General features: G+C 37.3%; 1 protein-coding gene across 3 annotated transcripts in view; it reads left to right on the top strand.

Moving 5' to 3' along the window:
- The window catches only part of LOC109060958 (RIMS-binding protein 2-like), a 51,261-nt gene that overhangs the window by 647 nt on the left and 32,617 nt on the right, over window positions 1-17,997 (top strand). For all 3 annotated transcript variants that reach the window (XM_042747635.1, XM_042747633.1, XM_042747634.1), the window contains exons 2-4: window positions 503-631; window positions 6,778-6,921; window positions 17,400-17,483. In XM_042747635.1, the coding sequence (XP_042603569.1) occupies window positions 503-631; window positions 6,778-6,921; window positions 17,400-17,483 (357 nt within the window). The remainder of the gene's footprint in view (window positions 1-502; window positions 632-6,777; window positions 6,922-17,399; window positions 17,484-17,997) is intronic.

The raw sequence follows: 17,997 nt of genomic DNA on the forward strand, positions 1-17,997 counted from the left end.
CTGTTGAGTTTATGAATGCAAGGACCAATCAGAGTCAATGCAATAAAGTGAAGATGTACGAATGCAAGATATTAATTTTACAGTGTAAATAGAGATTATTATGGAAGTTTGAAGAGAATTGTTATAGATTACTTCTAGAGATTGCAGCGATACATGACATGGTGAAAAATTACTGAATGAATAATAGGCTACTTAAGCAAATGATAAACTTAAGAGCAGCTAACTTATTACTTATCAACTAAAAATCATAATCCTGAGACAAACTGGTTAAAAGCTACTGCAAGAATTGCTGAGAACATGGGTTAGTTCTGAGAAAAGACCTACCATTACTTATGTTTACATTTTATGTATATTTTGTTTCGCCACTAGTTATCTAATGCAGTGAGTTTCATACTTTACATTTTGGCAAGTGTGACCTACACGTTCAGAAACTCTTAAGGACCACCATATTGTCTCTGTGTGTAAGATAAATGAAGTAGAACTTATTGTGTTAGTGTTGTAGGAGATGCGAGGTCAAAGGATAGACGTAGAGCAGCTTCTCAGGCAGTCACAGACTGAACTGCTGTGGATCCAGCGACAGCTGTCAATCATAGCAGCAGGAGATGCCAATCATCCCCGTGCCCGAAAGAAGGTCAGTAATCCTGTTAAATTTACACTTGCACAATCTGATCCCTAATGGTTTCTCATACCCAATTCTTCTAGTGGCAATGATGGTTCTTTTACACAAGGTGGCACCATCCTGCCACATATACATTCATGCAGCCTAGCATCCTCATCTACCAATCATAGTACAAGGAGCCAGCACAATTGCCCCACCAGCCAATGGAGGGTGTGTTTGTTTCATGAGAGGAAATGACAGGTGATGCACGAAGACAGAAGGTGTGGTTGCAATGCAGTGTCCTATCAGGATCATCTTGAAAGTGTAGGCCTGGTCCCCTCCCTTGAGAATAGACATGCCATCTTAAACTGATGCATTTGTAGAGGACTGCCCCAATGCAGGGGGGTGGGGTAGAGGGGGAGAGTGCAGGCAGCACTACAGGAGCCGCTGGGGTTGCTTGGCAACAGAGCAGAGGAGACTGTAACACATTCCGTATTCGGAATCTGTTTCCAATTTTTTTTTTTTTTTTTTGCCTCCAACAAGACCTGTTTCCTCAGTGCAAAGAGTGGCTAATGGCTGGGATGTGCCTACCATGCTGTCTAAGTAATCCCTCTTAATGCCTCTGTGTGCATTAAAATCTGATGTAACTGTGTGATATTCCGAGACAGTGAACTTAATTTCCCCTTGTTTGGTGTCACTGTGGGATGAATGGAGCGGAACGCCCCTGGTTTTTTCCCCTCTGTTCCTTGAGATAACGCAGACAAATCACAGTATGGCAAGATAGCAATACCAACATTTCTAGGTGGCATATGGTGAACAAGATAACCCAAGATGCAGTATAACCCATATATGTAAAAATGAAACATGGTGTCCATCTTAAGGTTCATGAAGAAAACCAGGAGGAATGTCTTGCTACAATTTGTTTGATTCTGTTTTTCTTATATGCTTAAAGCCTTTATTAATTAAAAAATCTTAACCTTTATTAATTCAAATGGGAGTAATGGCTAATGGAAATGGCACACATGGAAAAAATTTAGTAACTGTATAAAAAAAGGGTTTTCAAATTGAGGTGTAATTGGAAAAGTTCTAAGGTAATAGTATAAAATGTAAATAAATAATAAAAAGATGGAAAATAACAATAAAAATAACAATAATTAATAAAAAAGGTAATAATAAAAAGTAATCATTTATAAAAAAAATCTAAATAGATAATATAATAAAACAATAAAAATAAAAATGTATGAATTTCAATGTATTCATAATGTTATATATATATATATATATATATATATATTCATTAATGTTTGTAGAAAACAGATAGTGTGAGGTTTTTATATAAATATTTTTTTCTTGATAATATTTTACACATACAGTATCTTATATTATCTGCCTTTATATTTGAGGAAGGGGTCCTTCACAAGGGGATCATCATATTTGGGCCATCAAAACCCCAGATTATGTCACTAAAATAATACTAAAAGCATTACTGCAAATGATTAGATGCACTGAATTGGCTTTTGCAGCATTAGAAAGGCCATGCGTGAAAAGGCAAATGATTTACACATCAATGATGGGAGTGGCTCTACACTTCACTGCTCTCCGTGTGTGCAAGTGTAGGGATACAGAGAGAAAGCCTGTGTGTGCGTACTGTAGGAGAGCAAGAGAGAGTATATCAAGGAGCATGCGCAATTCTCTATGACCGTGTGTGTGTGTGTGAGAGAGACGGAGAGAGAAAGAGATCAAGAAAGGGAACACACCATTCTGTTGCACCACTCCTAGAGAGCCTGGAGACGCTCTCACACTGTCTGACTCCTGTTCCAGCTCAGGGCTTCTGCATGGACACACATGCACACATGAGCACAGAGCCACACACAAACACACACCACAGACGTGTCGTCACTGCCACTCCTGGCAGCCGGTGATATAAGGGAGTAGGAGCGGTAAGGAGAAGAAGGAGAGGTGGAAGCGGCTAGCATTAAGGTACAGTACACACACAGATCACGTTTGATATGAATGAGATCAGTAGCAAAGAGAATGTGTGTGTAATGCCGTGCCGTTATGCCTACATGTCGCCCTTCCTTGGCTCAGAACAGAGTGTGTGCTGGTTCATTCCAGCTTTGGAATACTGCAAAGAATGGCAAGAGAGCATCCTACAGGATGTGGCATGATCCAGATGTGCAGGGAGACATTTGACCTGGCGGCATCTGGAGTCAGATGGTGGATTGCGATGATGTCTTGTTGCTTAGTCTTCTACAAGTTCAGAGGATGCAAACATGCAGATAACTTGAGGATACGAGTTGATCCGTGTTAATGTTTATTTTTGGGGGTCTCAGGCAACAGCTGGTCAAGGTCATGGTTAGGTGTAAATATGCACATAGGTTTTTGTTTTTTTTCACTCTCACTGCAGTCGGCAGACAGCTGGAGTAAAAAAAAGTGTTTCTTCAGTTCATTTTCCAAATGAACCTGCTACTATGGAGCTCCATTTGTTAATAAACATTACCCTTTTTTGGTGGACTATCAGCTTGATTTGTTGGTCTAATGGCTCATTAGTTTCCTGGTTAATGCTTCCATCTCACTTGCAGGGCTTTTCGCTTATTATACATGAAAAGCTGGATACACTGAGCTGTGTGTTTGACCAGCCTGTGTTTCCATAGCTCTGCTGGCTCTGGTTGGGTTGGTACTGATGTGGCAGTTGGCTGTGACTGAGTCTGCTGAAGTAGTGTAGCATGCAAACCAGCTGGAGACCTGGCACACACACACACACACACCACAGTGTGATTGGTAGTATTACTATTCTGATACAGCAGACTGTTTACTGAGATTATGTAAGATCTCTCAGTTCAATCCACACAGACACACAAAACAGACGCGAGAGCTTTGAAACACACATAATGTGATTGGCAACTGTTGTGTTTCTGGCATTGATACTGCAGGCCAAAAGGCTGGCAGTTGATTTGAGTGTTTAAAAGGTGTTTAAGGCTTAATTGTATGTGTGTCTCATTATTAATGATGCTATATTTGATCCACCAACTGTTATCAATGTTGGCGAACACACAAAAAGGCTAGTAATGCATTTTCTTTAAACTTCTTAATGTTTCTAGCTAGATGCAAAAAAGCAAAATCGTAGGGTGTTTTTTCTGTTAATTTTAAAGAGAAAGAAAAATATGAAATATGATGATTAAGATGAAATATTATGTGCTACATTTAGTAGGTTGCAGAATATAAGATTATAAAGAGAAATGGGGAGAGAGATATGATGTCATCTTGCTTTAAAAGCATATAACTTTTCAGGGTTCAGTAAAAGCCACATTGAATGTTTGCCACTATATGCTTGATAGTCAGTACTTTTCCTAAACTGTTAGAGGCTCTAATGATGGGGACAGAAAACTGCCCATTTTTAATCAGCATGCTTTAATACTTCATTGGACATTAAAAATCTTGTTTGATCATACCAATCTGTTCAATACATGTTAGGTATTTTCTGCTCTGCTCTTATTTCTGTCAAGAAAGCATGGTTTTATGGTTGTATGTCTCTAGTAAATGTTGTAACATTGCAATGTTTTCATAATGTTTATATTTGAGAGTAGCTGTATGTTCTCTATTTGATAACATGGGCTCTGACATATCACATTAGTGCATTTTATTTAGCAGTAACAGATTAACTAATGATATGCTGTTTAGTTTAAATTGTCCTATAGAGACTTTGGCACTGTGCAGCTCAGTTATGTTATGTTATGTTATGTTATGCATGTTATATGTAAATATAATTAATAATGTATCTGGCTAAACAGATTTAGCACTGATAACTAGGGATGCACCAAAAGGACAATTCTTGGACGAAGCCGAAAACAAAATGAAACACTGGGCCGAAGGCCGAATACTGAATACCGAACACGGTTTTTGATCTTCTATTTGGCCATTTATTTTTTTTTTCATTAAATTGCCAAAATGTGCTTTTTACTGTTTTACCCTGCTTTTCAAATAATAATAATAAAAAAACACAAAAATTACAAAACAACAATTTAAAAACATTTACTTAACACTGAACATTTTTTTAAACATTCTAGTAGACATTATACCAACAAAGCACAATTTAACTTAAAATTAATAAGCTAGTAAAACAATATTTTTTGGCCATTTTTGAGACTTGAATCAGGCATGTATTTTTTACTGTACAAATAAAGGCAGCCTTGCTGAGCAGAAGAGACTTATTTTAAAACATTAGAATATATCACAGATCCCAATTTGAACACTATCTGTGAATGTTATAATAAATGTATTAATAGAGCTGTTGTAGGGTAATTATTATTATTATCATTATTATTGTCTTACTTTTTTATTTTATTTTACAGAACGACAGTAAAATTACAATACTATCATTTATCAATGTCGATGGAGCTTTTTCTCGCCTTGAAACCCGCAAGAAGATCTCAGTGCTTCTTTTTGTTGACAACAGCATGCAGATTTATAAATGATTCTCATTACGAATTTGGGAAGATGTTGGTCGCACGTGTTTCTTTTTGTTATGCCTTTTAAAAAAATCACAGAAATGTTACTGAGCAACTGACGAGTAACAAGTTCAGGGCAGAGTTTCCTCGCGCTTTGAACTTTGAACCCTGGCGCTGCGAGCTCGTGCAGCGCTGTCAGAATACATGCAATTCGTGCGTGCATTAGAAAACATAACATTCTGCAGTTTATTTACTAATCGTTTGAGGTAATTTCGCGATTTCAATCATCATACAGTAACCTAACCACCAGCAGCAGCCACCTCTTCTTCTCATCGGAGACGTGATGCAGCACTGAACAGTCTCTTGCTGTCGGTGCTTCGTGCTTGTAATGATTTCTGCGTCTTTCTCTCTACTTTCACACTGCCGACATCTTTGCTGCATTAGTGCGTGCCTCTGTTTGATCGCGTTAGTCATTGTTCGGTACATATTATTTGGCCTTTTCGCATATTCGGCCGAACACCGAAATATATTTATTTTGCTATTTTCGGCCGAATAATTTCGGTTGCCGAATATTGTACCTTAAAAGGGAATTCAAGCGATCTCAGAAGGTGTAAAAGTAATAGTTTTTCTGGTATTTCTTGAGTGACCATGAGCAGGTTACATGGTCTGGTTAGGGATCAGATCCCTCCTAATGCAGTGCTTCAGCTTCGTTACAGTGCCAGTGTTCCTGTCAGCACTGCACAATTGGCAATTATCCGAAAAAAACAAGCACACCCTCTATAATCTGGCCGTGATTCTTTGCTGCCTAAATTGTAGCAGTGTAGTGCGTAAGTAACATCACAAAGATTTTTTTTTTTAGTCTTATAGTTACACCCACAGCATAAAAAGTTTCATTCATCTCTTTTTAAGGAGGTTACCCACACAGATTATTTAAATACGAATTCCAGATGTTTGTTGTTTACATCTTAAACCTTGAAAGATACACTGTGTACTTTTTGCACCACTAAAAAAAGTAATGACTGTTTTCGAACAGGTTTTCTGATTCATCTGATAGTCCCTCACCATACTCAAACCTGAGTCAAAGTTGCATCAGACTGCTCAAATTAGCCCAACAGCATCCAAAAGTGCCACGGAGCCAAATTATTATTATTTTGCAGGGAAATACAGGCATACAAGTGGTTTACTTATAGTTGACATTTCTGAGATAACAGGAACCATTTTACAAACAAATAAAACTTAAAGGGCACCTATTATGCTAAATTCACTTTTAAATGTTGTTTGAACATAAATTTGTGTTGGCAGTGTGTGTAACTTATGTGTGTTTTTATTTTGACATAACCTTGTGTGTATTTGACATATTTAAGCATGATAAGACATGAAAGAGAGCTTAGTTTAGTATTCACATGCCATGTGCCAGCTGCTTTCTATGCACGTGCTTCTGGTGAGTGCAAGGCACAGCCCTATTCTGGAAAGGGGGCGGGGAGCAGCAGCTCATTTGCATTTAAAGATACATGTACGAAAACAGCGTGTTTCTGCTTCCATTCAAAACAGGCATTTTCAAAATGATATAAAAAATGATCTGTAAGGTATTTTGAGATAAAATTAACAGACACATTCTGGGGACACCTGAGACTTGTATTACATATTGGAACATGCAGGATTGTGTCCACTTTGTTCATCCTGAAAGTTTGCTTGGTAAGTCACTGCCCTGTCTGCCCTCTTCCCTTGCAGCTGAAGCAGGAGACCCAGCCGTTGCACCTGGCCTCTCACGCAGCTCACCATGTGAATCGCTGCCGCCTCCTAGAGGATAAGAACAGAGCTCTTCAAATAGAGCTAGCCACTCTCAGACAGCAGAAACAGCAGCACAGATCTCTGGTAAGTCAGTTTGTGGTGTGCTTTTGTTGCTTATTCAGTTTTTGGCAGCAGTCACATTTCTGGATTTCAGCATGTTGTCTGAAACTCCTCTTCCCTGGTGAGAAGCTTAATGAGTGATAGCAACAGTTGTTTTCTGTAGGGTAAAATGCACAGGAAGTCCCTGAATCGTCTACTGTGTTCCAAGTGGTGTGATGCTGAAGCTGTTGCCCTGGCAACACGCCCACTGGTGAGGGAGGACAGGTTGGTAATGGAAAACTGACAGACCATAATAATAGCTTTTGTTATAAGCCTCAGTGCAACAGATCAATTTTGTCCCGCTGAATGGAGATCTGAAGTGACATGCACAAATTTAACTGAGCTTGAACACCGCTGAGAAAGTTTGCTGTACTTTAGCAGGGGTTCTCAAACCTCTCCATGAATACCCCCAGCACTGCATGTTTTGAATGTTTCCCTATATCTGACACACCCACTTCAGGTCTTAAAGTCTTCACTAATGAGCTGATGAGTTGAATCAGGTGTGATAATTGAGGGAGACATACAAAATGTGCTGGGCAGGGGGTACTCCAAGACAGGTTTGAGAACCACTGCTTTAGAGCATAATTTAGAATTTTACCAGAAATTAAGGAAAGTTTTTTTTTTAAGTGTACAGGGAAAGGTTCCAAACCTGTATAACCATCTTACTTGCAACTCTGAAGGAGACTGATAATCTTCCCCTTCAGGGGGCTGTTCACCGTTGCAACCAGATTTTTCAGTCTGTAAACTGAACTCAGTAAATATCAGCCTGATTTGTTGAAATCTTTCAGACCAGTTTTGTGAACTTTATAAACTTTATTAAAAATTGAGGGTGTGATTCGAAAAAGCTAAGTGCTCGTGAAAAAATAGTCACACTCATGGTCTTCGGTCAAAAATGACCGACCATATGAAATTAATGGGAAATGGCAAAAAAATTTAAAATACAGAAAATTTTTGTGTATACACAATCTACAAACCCCCTACGATGCAGAAAAAAATGCACAGCAGTAAAGGGGTGAAACTCTAAAACATCTTAAGTGCAGAATCAACACACCCACTCACACATGCGCGGACACACACACGTGAGGACACACGCACGTGTACACACACACACACACACCTATGAACTGGTGTGCCTGTAACACAGAAACTATGTAAAATAAAATCAATAATCCAACTACAATTTAGTAAAAAAGTGAAAAGCAAGGAAGGTGTTACAGTCTAAAACATCAATAGTGCAAAACAGACACGCCCACTCACACACACTCACTTACACACACTCCCAGACACACACATACACAATTATATACACTCAAATGAATTGGTATGGTTATAACCATATAGCCAAAATGAGTCAGAAAACTGAAATAAGAGGTTACAATCAGATCAGGCCCAGAAGGATTAAGCTCTGATAATGCATTCCTGTTTATTTTGTTACATTTTTATAGAATTTTAATGTTTTTTATAACAAAATGCTTTCTGTATTCAGGTTTGACTATAGTAATAATAATTCAAAAACTGACGCTTCAAATCAACATTTAAAACAACAAAAAAATATAAACTTTGACAAAACGTAGTCTTTGAGAATGCCTTATTAATATACATTTAAATCCACAACCTAATAAAAGTAAACAATTATGTATAAAAACAACTAGGGAATTCAAAAGCCTCTCTATAGATTCCTTTACATGCATCTAGTGGTTACACCATGAAATTACATGTTTTTCTTTCTTTGCTCTCACCAGGAGGTGCTAATCTGCCTAAAAATGGATTTTAAAGGCCTAGTCTCTATTTTAATCAGAGATACTGTATTGATTGAAAAATTATTTTAAAAAGATTTTTTTTTTACTATTTTCAGTGGGAAAAACTGTTAATAATTATTGCATAAATATTAATTATTACCATAAAATTCTCTCAAAATACAAAATAAAAAATATTATTGAACAAAAATATATTAGATTGATTTTACTGAAGAAAAAAAAAGGTTAAATTAAAGGAGCTCGGTCACTTTTGACTGCGAAGACCATGAGTGTGACTCCCAAATGAGGAGCGCACAAGTGTTAAAAGATTGTACTCTAAAGAATGATGTGTTCATGAACCAGGCATCACAATATTTCTCATAAGAACTTTCCAAGGAGAGTATAAGTGGATGTCAAGATTTTCTGTTATTAACAACTTACACTGCTGTTCAAAAATATGGGCTCAGTATTTTTTTTTTAAAGACAAGTTTTATTCAGCAAGGATTAATTAAATTAAATAATCAAAAGTGGCAGTGAAGACACCTAAAATGTTACAAAAGATTTCTGTTTTGAATAAATAATAAATGCTGTTCTTTTAAATTTCTATTTATCAAAGAATCCTGAAAAGTATCATGGTTTCAACAAAAATATTTAGCAGCACATCAATATAAAGAGACCTCTTTGAGACACATTACAAAATTGTACACCTTCTTTCGAACGGTATAGTGTAAAAGTCCTTTTCACATAGAATGATATCTTATGGTGTATAGATAGAAATTGAATGATATTATGCTTTTATGTTCCTTAACAGAGAGTACTGCTCTAAATGTAACAGCACCACAGTAGATAATTCATACCATCAATAGTTTATTTAATAAATTGTATTATAAGTAGGCAGGGGCAACTATGTCTGTGTGAGTATTAAGAACACACTTGTGCATATTTTCAAATATTTTGAGTTTAAGTGTTGCTTTGAAAATGTGTAAATTGAAACAAACTTTAGTGGTAAACATAACACAATGTTAGATTTTCTGTGGATTTTTAATGCAAACCTGCCTGAAGTCCTTTAATTGAAAGAGAGAAAAAGGAACGTCAAGTCTGCCAAGGCTGGCATTGGTTCAGATTCGAAATGATCACACCTCTTCATTTATTAGCTTCAGTTGTGATAGTGGTGAACCAGACGAAAATGCTGTGACCGTCATTGCAGTGCGAGTCCTGTGGCTGGTTGCCAGGCGACTGTCTCTGACGGACAGCACAGAGAGTGTACCTGTGGTGAGGAATGACCTTCTGTCTCTAGAGGAAGTGTTTCACGCCTGCTGCTGCTTAGGAACTGCTCACCTCATCTCTATGGCATTGCATGTCCTGCGGAGAAAGGAAGGCCGTGGAAAAGCCTGGCTGTAGTATAATTAGTTTCATGCGTAACAGTCATGACTATAATGACGAAAGCAGATAAGTCCGGAGAGAGGCACATCTACTTAATAAGCTGAGCCAAAGTATGTTTCAGTAGAGAATTTAGAGTGAAAGGAGTACACAGTGTTTTTCTGTGAGGATTTTGCCAGTCTAGAGAAGAAAGGGTTATATCAGAAGGGTTGGGCCCTGGCTTGGGTTGCCATGTCCTCTAATAGAATTAGACTGAGACAGTGATCTCTCAGCTGGGCCATGCTGCTTGCTTAACTGTATTTTCCTCTCCATTGCTTCAACCGCTGTAGTCATTTGGAGCAGGAGGTCCATTCCATTCCAGATCCTTGTCTCAATAGTTAGACCAGGACAGGAAGCATCAGCTCCAGCTGAATTTGTGCCAGCTGAGAGCTTGTCGTTAATTTCGTTAATTGCAATCTTGTGTTGAAATGTGAACATGATATAACAAAGTGAACGTTTCAGGATGTAGGCTGATATTTGCTTGAGTGTCATCTGAAATAAAAACAAATCCAAAGTTCTTCCATGAAACTATAGATGGTGCAACTCAGTCTTATCTGACATAATGACATGATTATCACATGGTGCAGCTGATTGGTTCTTTGTATCAGCAGCCAATAAGCTTGCTGCTCAACATTCAAATATGCGGCTAGGGCTTGCTGTAGCAGTTGCAGCGCGGTTCAGAAACCCTCCACCTTCCCTAGCTCCACCTGTATAGATCTGCTATATGGGGTGATTCATGTATATTATATATGAGGGTTATTTTATATGTTATATGTGCAGCAGCAGTATTTCTTACATTCTCACAGCAGCATGTTGTGGATGTATTGGCAGTAGCAAGTGTAGCAAACACATTAACACATTGTCATGTACATTACTATGCTAAACCCGTTAAGTTGTCATGGTAGAACTGTAGAACACAATAGAACTGATTACATGAAAATATTATGAAAATGTAATATTTAATTTAAAATAGGGTTAATGCACTATTAAATATACAATATAAACCGAAACTGATCAATTGAAATATCTTTAGTAACTGATATGGTACCAATATCTAACCTAGTTAGTTTTTAAATATTTTGTGTATAAACAAGAAACATTAAACTAAAGTTCCTTCTTTAAATTACAGTTTTGTTAATCCCTTGCCTAATTTCTTAAAACCCACAGCATTATGTGGAAGTCATATATTATGAGCATGATTGGCCATGGGGAATAATATTGTGACCTCAGTTCTCTGAAAGCAATTTTCACAATTGATTTCTGCATGCCAGTTGCCAAAACAGAATGAATCAGTGCCTTTAAACTAAAATCTGGGATTAATATTTATTCCTCTGCTGCTTGTAAATTCCCATTTTTAGAGTTGTGCCTCTGTGGCTGTGTTTGGAAGGGAGAGGAAAAACAACAAAACACCTTCAGGGAAGATATTCAGTTTAGTTTCTGGAGTGAATATCCCTTCTGCTGTTCCTCTAATTGAAGCATCCTGGAGAGATACATACAGTCAAGGGTTTAAAACTAACCAGGTCTCTGCTACATTCATATTAACATCAGTTACGTAAGGGTATTTTCTATATTCAGTTAGATATTTATGTTGTATGTAAAGAAATCCAATCTCCATCATGTGTAACCACAATAAATTAAGTTCAGCAAAATAATACATTTTTGCAGCGTACTTGATGTATCTTACTAATGTCTGCCTTAAGTTATCCTCTGTAGAGAAGCTTCTATCAAGAACGAACAGTAGAACTGAATGTAAATTGTAACTATCCTAGACCTTTTCTGGAGAGTGACTCCTACACTGTTAACCTCTTTATATGAAATACTTACTTCTTTTTTTTTGACGACTGAAGATGATTTCTAGGCACCATTACTCTTTTATCTATTTTTACCAACATGGACAGTGACCACTGAAGCTGTATAGTGACCCAGTGTAGTAAAGGTTTTTGCTTCACTTTCCAATGGCAAGTGAATTGAGAACATTTCATACCATCAATGAAACTGCATTTTTTTTATTCCTATCTTTTTTGGTATTATTTAGCTGTTTTTTTCTCTTGGCCATTAGTAACAGAGAGCAGAAGTCATTATTTTGAAACTACAGCTGCCACAAAACCATGACACAGTGTTAAGTTTTAATATTTAGTGTGCTTTTATTCACTGTTTCTGTAATGTATATGCACTCCCTTTAATTGAAAATCTATATACTGTAGGCCATCCCATACATATGAAATCCCACAATTTTGTCGGCGCTTTAAAAGCTTTGTGGTATGATGCTTCGTATCCATTAAACTTGCAGCTCTATTTCAATGCGGTGTGTAGATCCTCCTTTTAGAGCGAACCGAGAGCCACATCCTGCATCATTTTATACCTAGTCATGTTTGCAAGCAGAGGTATCAGTCTGACTGCAGGGTTTCTCAGATGTAGGACTCCCTTAAAGCAGTGCTGATTACACTGATTACAGCAGATGGCGAAGGAAAGAGGACTGTACCTCTGAAGCAGGGTAACGTGAGCTTCTGTACATGATGTGACTGTGTGTGTATTTATATATATAATGTATATAAATATTCATTTATATAAAAAAACTGTGTATCCTATTTATATAGAAATATATATTTTATTCTAAAATGTTATATAACCTTTCAATATAATAGTACTGTTAAAGGGATAGTTTACCCAAAAATGAAAATTCTGTCATTAATTACTCACCCTCATGTCATTCTTCAGAACTCAAATTATTTTGATGAAATCTGAAAGGTGTCTGACCTTGCATTGACAGCAATGGAACTAGAGAAGAAATTATTGAATAAAGTCGCTATTTTTGTATTCTTTGCACACAATGTCCTTTCTACCTTTCTGGGCCTTGAACTTTTCAGTTGTGTTGCTGTCAATGCATTGTCAGAAAGCTCTTGGATTTCATCAAAAATATCTTAATTTGTGTTACGAAGATGAACGAAGGTCTTACGGGTTTGGAACAACACGAGGAAGGGATTTAAATTATTGTAAATCTTCAAAATAATCAATTTGTTAAACATTTATCAGCATTTATTAATAATGATTAATGTTAATTCAATAATTAACTAATATTAATTTATACAAAAGTTAAAAATGTATTAGTAGATAGATAAATGCTGAAAAAGTATTGTTCATTGTTGTTGTTTAATAATTAATAATAAGTAACTTCCAGGGAAACACATTTCAGTCAGCATTGGGCGTCAATCCCTGCTGAAGGGGTATATTTGCACGTTAAAGATTTTTCTCAATTAGCTCAATTTTCTCACCTGCTCCCTGTGTCTGCTTCACTTCTGCGTGGAGGTTTGGTACAGTCAGGGAGGGATCATGGTTTAAGAAGTTGCCGCCCACTCTGCTTCTGCTGCATGGAGCAGGCCTTGTAAAGAGAGAAGGAGAGCGAGAAAGAGAGAGAGCTGCCGTTACCACTGTCTGACATTTGCACGCCCGAAGCAAGACGGAGGAGGAGAGGAAGAGTGCAAAAGGGAAAGGAAAAAACATTTTTTTGCCGGTTTAAGAACCTTTGGAACTGGGAATTGAGACGGTAAATATTTCCTCTTCTCATTTATCCTTTTGCTGCAATTCTCTGTTCCTCTTACTTTCCTTCCTCTGCCTGCAGCTTGGCTGTGGGGATTCCAGTGTGTGTTTCTGCATGAGGAGATGTGCAGCATAGTAAATCCTCTCTCTCTCTCTCTGAGTATACGTTCTCATAGCTGGGTATTGCCCCAGTTCATACATCATGTATTTTCATGCTTTAGATGCATGATGAAGGATGATGCAAGAGCTCAAGTGATTTTTCTCAAGCATGATAAAAGATCAAGGGTTTCTCTTAAAACATGTATGTATGTATTATTAAAAATATGAACACATGTTCCACCTGCATTGTTACTTTTCTGCATTTCCATGAATTTTGAGGCAGCAGGTTGGAGATTTTTTTAAACTGTGTTTTTAGGTTTGTTGTTTTATTGGTTGTCCTGGGTCAGATTTTAAAACTGGACAGCCCGCTTCTTCACTGCATCTCGCAGATTGTCATGGTTACAGCGAATCCCCCGCCATAGCTGAGTGACACTTACTGTTCAATAGTTATTGACTTATTTAAAAATACCCCATGCCCTGTGTTCTCCTTCTGGTCCTCTTACAACCCAGTAATGTAAATTAATGCATTATTTGCTGTTTGCAAGATTAGAATATGTCAGTCAGCACATTGTCTCAATTAAACGTGTCTTCGTATGCTCACTACCTTTTAAATTGGATGGTACTATGTGCAAGACCCATAATCATCTTTGTAAATGTACATCATTAGTATTGCATTGTATATTCCCTTTGGAAATGTAAATCTTAATGTAAAGTTCTCCGTCTTTGTCTTAATTAAGTGGCCCTTTGCAAGAGTTATCATCCAAAGAAGAGCTTCCTAATACATTAAGCTAGTGTACATTCAAAGTCAGTCAGGATGTTCTCAATGCCAAACCGAGCCTTGAGTCTCAGCCAGATTCATCACCGTTTCTTTTTTAGGATAGTGGGGGAAACAGGCTTAAATGACGGTACTCTAATACCCAGCTAACAAGCCATCCTGAGCTGCTTCAAAATGCCGTCAAAATGATTCAAAGTGGCCTATTTCTAGTGATAATGCACATAAATGTTGAAATAAATAATAATTCTGAATAGAGTGCTGCAGGAATGAGTTCTAAAGCCTGAAAAGGAACTGGTTCCATCATCCCAAAGTCAATGGGTTTCTAAGTTAAATGCCTAAAATAAGGTCTGTGGTTAACATAAGCTCAAGATACTTTCATGCTTTATTCAACGACACAAAACACGTCATTACTACCCTGCTTTTTACCGCCATTTTTTTTAATATACTTTTACGTGTCTTTAAAAAGAATTTAAAGTGGCTTAAATGGTGGTTAAATGGTTCTAAGGGTGTTTTAAGTTTGTTTGAAATTATTGGAAAAGGATTTTAATAGGTTTTTTGTTTTTAGTGTGTTTTTAATGTGTTTATTGTAGAACTCCTGCAGACTAATTTGTCAACTTGTAGATTTCAAAGAGTTGTCAGAAGCTTAGTAGTGGCGATGGTGAATTGATGCGATCATGAGCATTCACCGGTTGTATTTAGCCTTCAAACTTCTTAAAAGTTGCATTCATTTGTGAAGATTATCCTGACGAACAAAAAGGGTATGAACTGTAAACCTTTGTTGGTCACAGAGCTTATTTTTTGCAATAATCCAAAGCCATTGAAAAAAATTTGATTGGAGTTTTTTGAGGGAACCAGAGTGATGTTAACTTCTGGGTTGGTCTCCAAAAATCTGTCAAAATATGGCAGTACTTTATAGATGGTTGCTGCGTGACTGCTGCTTTTGCAGAACTGTCCATACAAAGAAAGTCAGTCGGGTCCAAAATAACCTTGAACCCAACAGACTTGGGTTCAGAATTGAAGGAAAAAAAGTCATACAGGTTTGGAACAACATTAGGGTGAGTAAATGGTAATTTAATTTTAATTTTGGGATGAACCATTCCTTTAAGATTTTGTTAAAAACTTAGAGATTCACTGATAATCACAGCCTAACAAACTCAGAGGATTCTTGGCACCAAGAGTCTCAGGCTGGCAGGATGCTGAGCCAAGAATAAATCAATCACCATATTGACATCCTGAGCACTGTAGCATCATTATAACACCCCATGCATATATCTCTGGAGTTCGCAGGAGGAAGCTTCCACCAATACATAATATATGTGAGTTTCATGAGAAAGATAAGGAGATTAGAATACAAAGATTAAGTCTCTCTACAGCTCTAGACAGTGACATACAGTGTTTGAGATTTATTTTCTTTTTCTTTTTTTTTACCTTTAACCTGTTCTCTGTCCCTTCCCTCATTTCATATTACTTACCCTCTCGTCTTCACTGTGCTGAATGACAACCAGTTCCGTTTATGATGTTATGAGGCAAAGAGGAGGCGGGCACACGACACATGTCTATTTTGAATTCCCATGCAGTGTCCCTTTAGTCCCCCACTCCAGAGATTATCTCTCAAAACGTGTAGGAGTCCTGTAGAATCCTACGCTTCCCTAGAAACCCTTTCGCAAACACGGACCCCCTCCGAGCCATCTCTGCCCCCATTTCGCACGGACCCCCTCCGAGCCATAATGGTATCTAGGGCTGCTAATGGTATCTAATAATTATAGGGCAGGCGAAACCCCTCTTGAAATGTACCACGTCATGGTGATTCCTTTCAGGGTGTACAGTTACACATGAACCATCTTGTATTTTCACAGTCTTGGACCGTTTTCCAAGTGGAGGGAGTTTGCCATACCCTGCAAGTTTGGTTTAACAGTGAATTGTGAATAAGTGCCAAATAGGCTGCTCATTCTCATGGTTAACGTGCTACCTGGATGAGCAGGTTTCTATAGCAACCCCAAGGTCCCCTCCCCCACTGTAAAATGCACATGAGCATACCGCTTTGACTTGCCAGGAATGAAACTGTCATTTTGCCAGTCGAGCAGTGCGAGTATTTACCATACAGTGTTAATAGCTCAGATAAGTGATCTGCATTTTCTCGTTCTTCTCATTTAATGGGAGGTGTTGTCTTGTTGTAATGAGGATGGTTTGGGTGAAAAAGCCCTTGGTTTAGGAAAGCTCAGCTTTCATCAAGCTCATGTTGACACAGATGAAGCAGTTGTTACTTCCACACCACTAGGTTTGAGCTCCCAGCTGTTCCTTCTCTGCCCCTGCCTGAAGAGCCCTAATGCTACACATAACTGCTTTAAAACACTGTACTGTACTGGGATTGGCCCAAGATGCTGTCAGTCATGAATAGTATCTGCTGAGAATCAAGAGTGCTTGTCTATCTATTGCCTTGAATGTTTTAGACCATTCCTAGATGTTCAGGAACTCTATAAATGTCCATTATAAAGACTGTAAAGGACTGTTGATGTCACATATATAACTGAATTGCAATTTGTGCACCAATCGTGTAATGCATTTTTTAAATGGCTTTACAATGCTTTTTGTTATAAAAAAAATATTAGACTTGACCTGAAACGTGACTTTTCAACTGTTTGATATATATACTGTATATAGTGCATGCATCTGTCCTTATCTTTTCATTTGTGTCAAGTTGTTGTTGCATTTGAGTAAATATGGCATTGTCCTTGGTTGAGGTCCTTTTATAGTATCTGGAATCTGCTTCAGGGCAGTCCTTTTAGTTAAATGATAACATTCACTTTATCTTCCATGAATTCTGTTATAAAATATGTATGTAAATCTTGTCAGTTAAATCAGTCATGTTCTTTATTTTTTGTTTTTTATCACTCTAGGAGTCAGAGGTCAACGAGCGGAGGAAAAGGTGTCAGATCCTTGAGAGAGAAGTGAAGAATAAGACATTAGAATGTAAGACTTTGGTGAGTACAAGCTATGCAGTGCATAAAGTCATGGCTGATAATGTCAGAAAGTCTTTTGTGTTCTTCTGGTGCACTCCATAAAGTGTAAACCACAACTGATACACTGGTCTGTACACTTTAAAGACTGAAAGCTGTTCTCCTGGGTATTTTTTTCTGAAATGCATGTCCTTCCTTTTGCAAAAGCTTTCAATGCTCTAGACAAGCACCTTTGCTAGTCATTCTCTTTTCAAACTTGTTTCAGACAAGTTTCCTGAGCACTCCAGTCTTTTATAAAACATCTCACTAGAGGGGAACAATTTTCTTTTCTTTTATTTTTCATTTGACTTTTTTTTTCATTTTTTTTTTATTTTTATTTTACTTTTGCTTTTATTTAAAAAGGTTACTGCTAAACATTCATAATACAAGTATTTTAGTTTGTGTATTTTCGTTTCCTTTTTTAGTATCTTTGAAAATATTTTAATAAATATTTATTTTTAAAAATTACTGCTAAACAATCACAAAGCTATTATTTTAT

This window comes from Cyprinus carpio, chromosome B21 (genome assembly GCF_018340385.1).
Source record: "Cyprinus carpio isolate SPL01 chromosome B21, ASM1834038v1, whole genome shotgun sequence".
Lineage (NCBI taxonomy): Eukaryota > Metazoa > Chordata > Actinopteri > Cypriniformes > Cyprinidae > Cyprinus > Cyprinus carpio.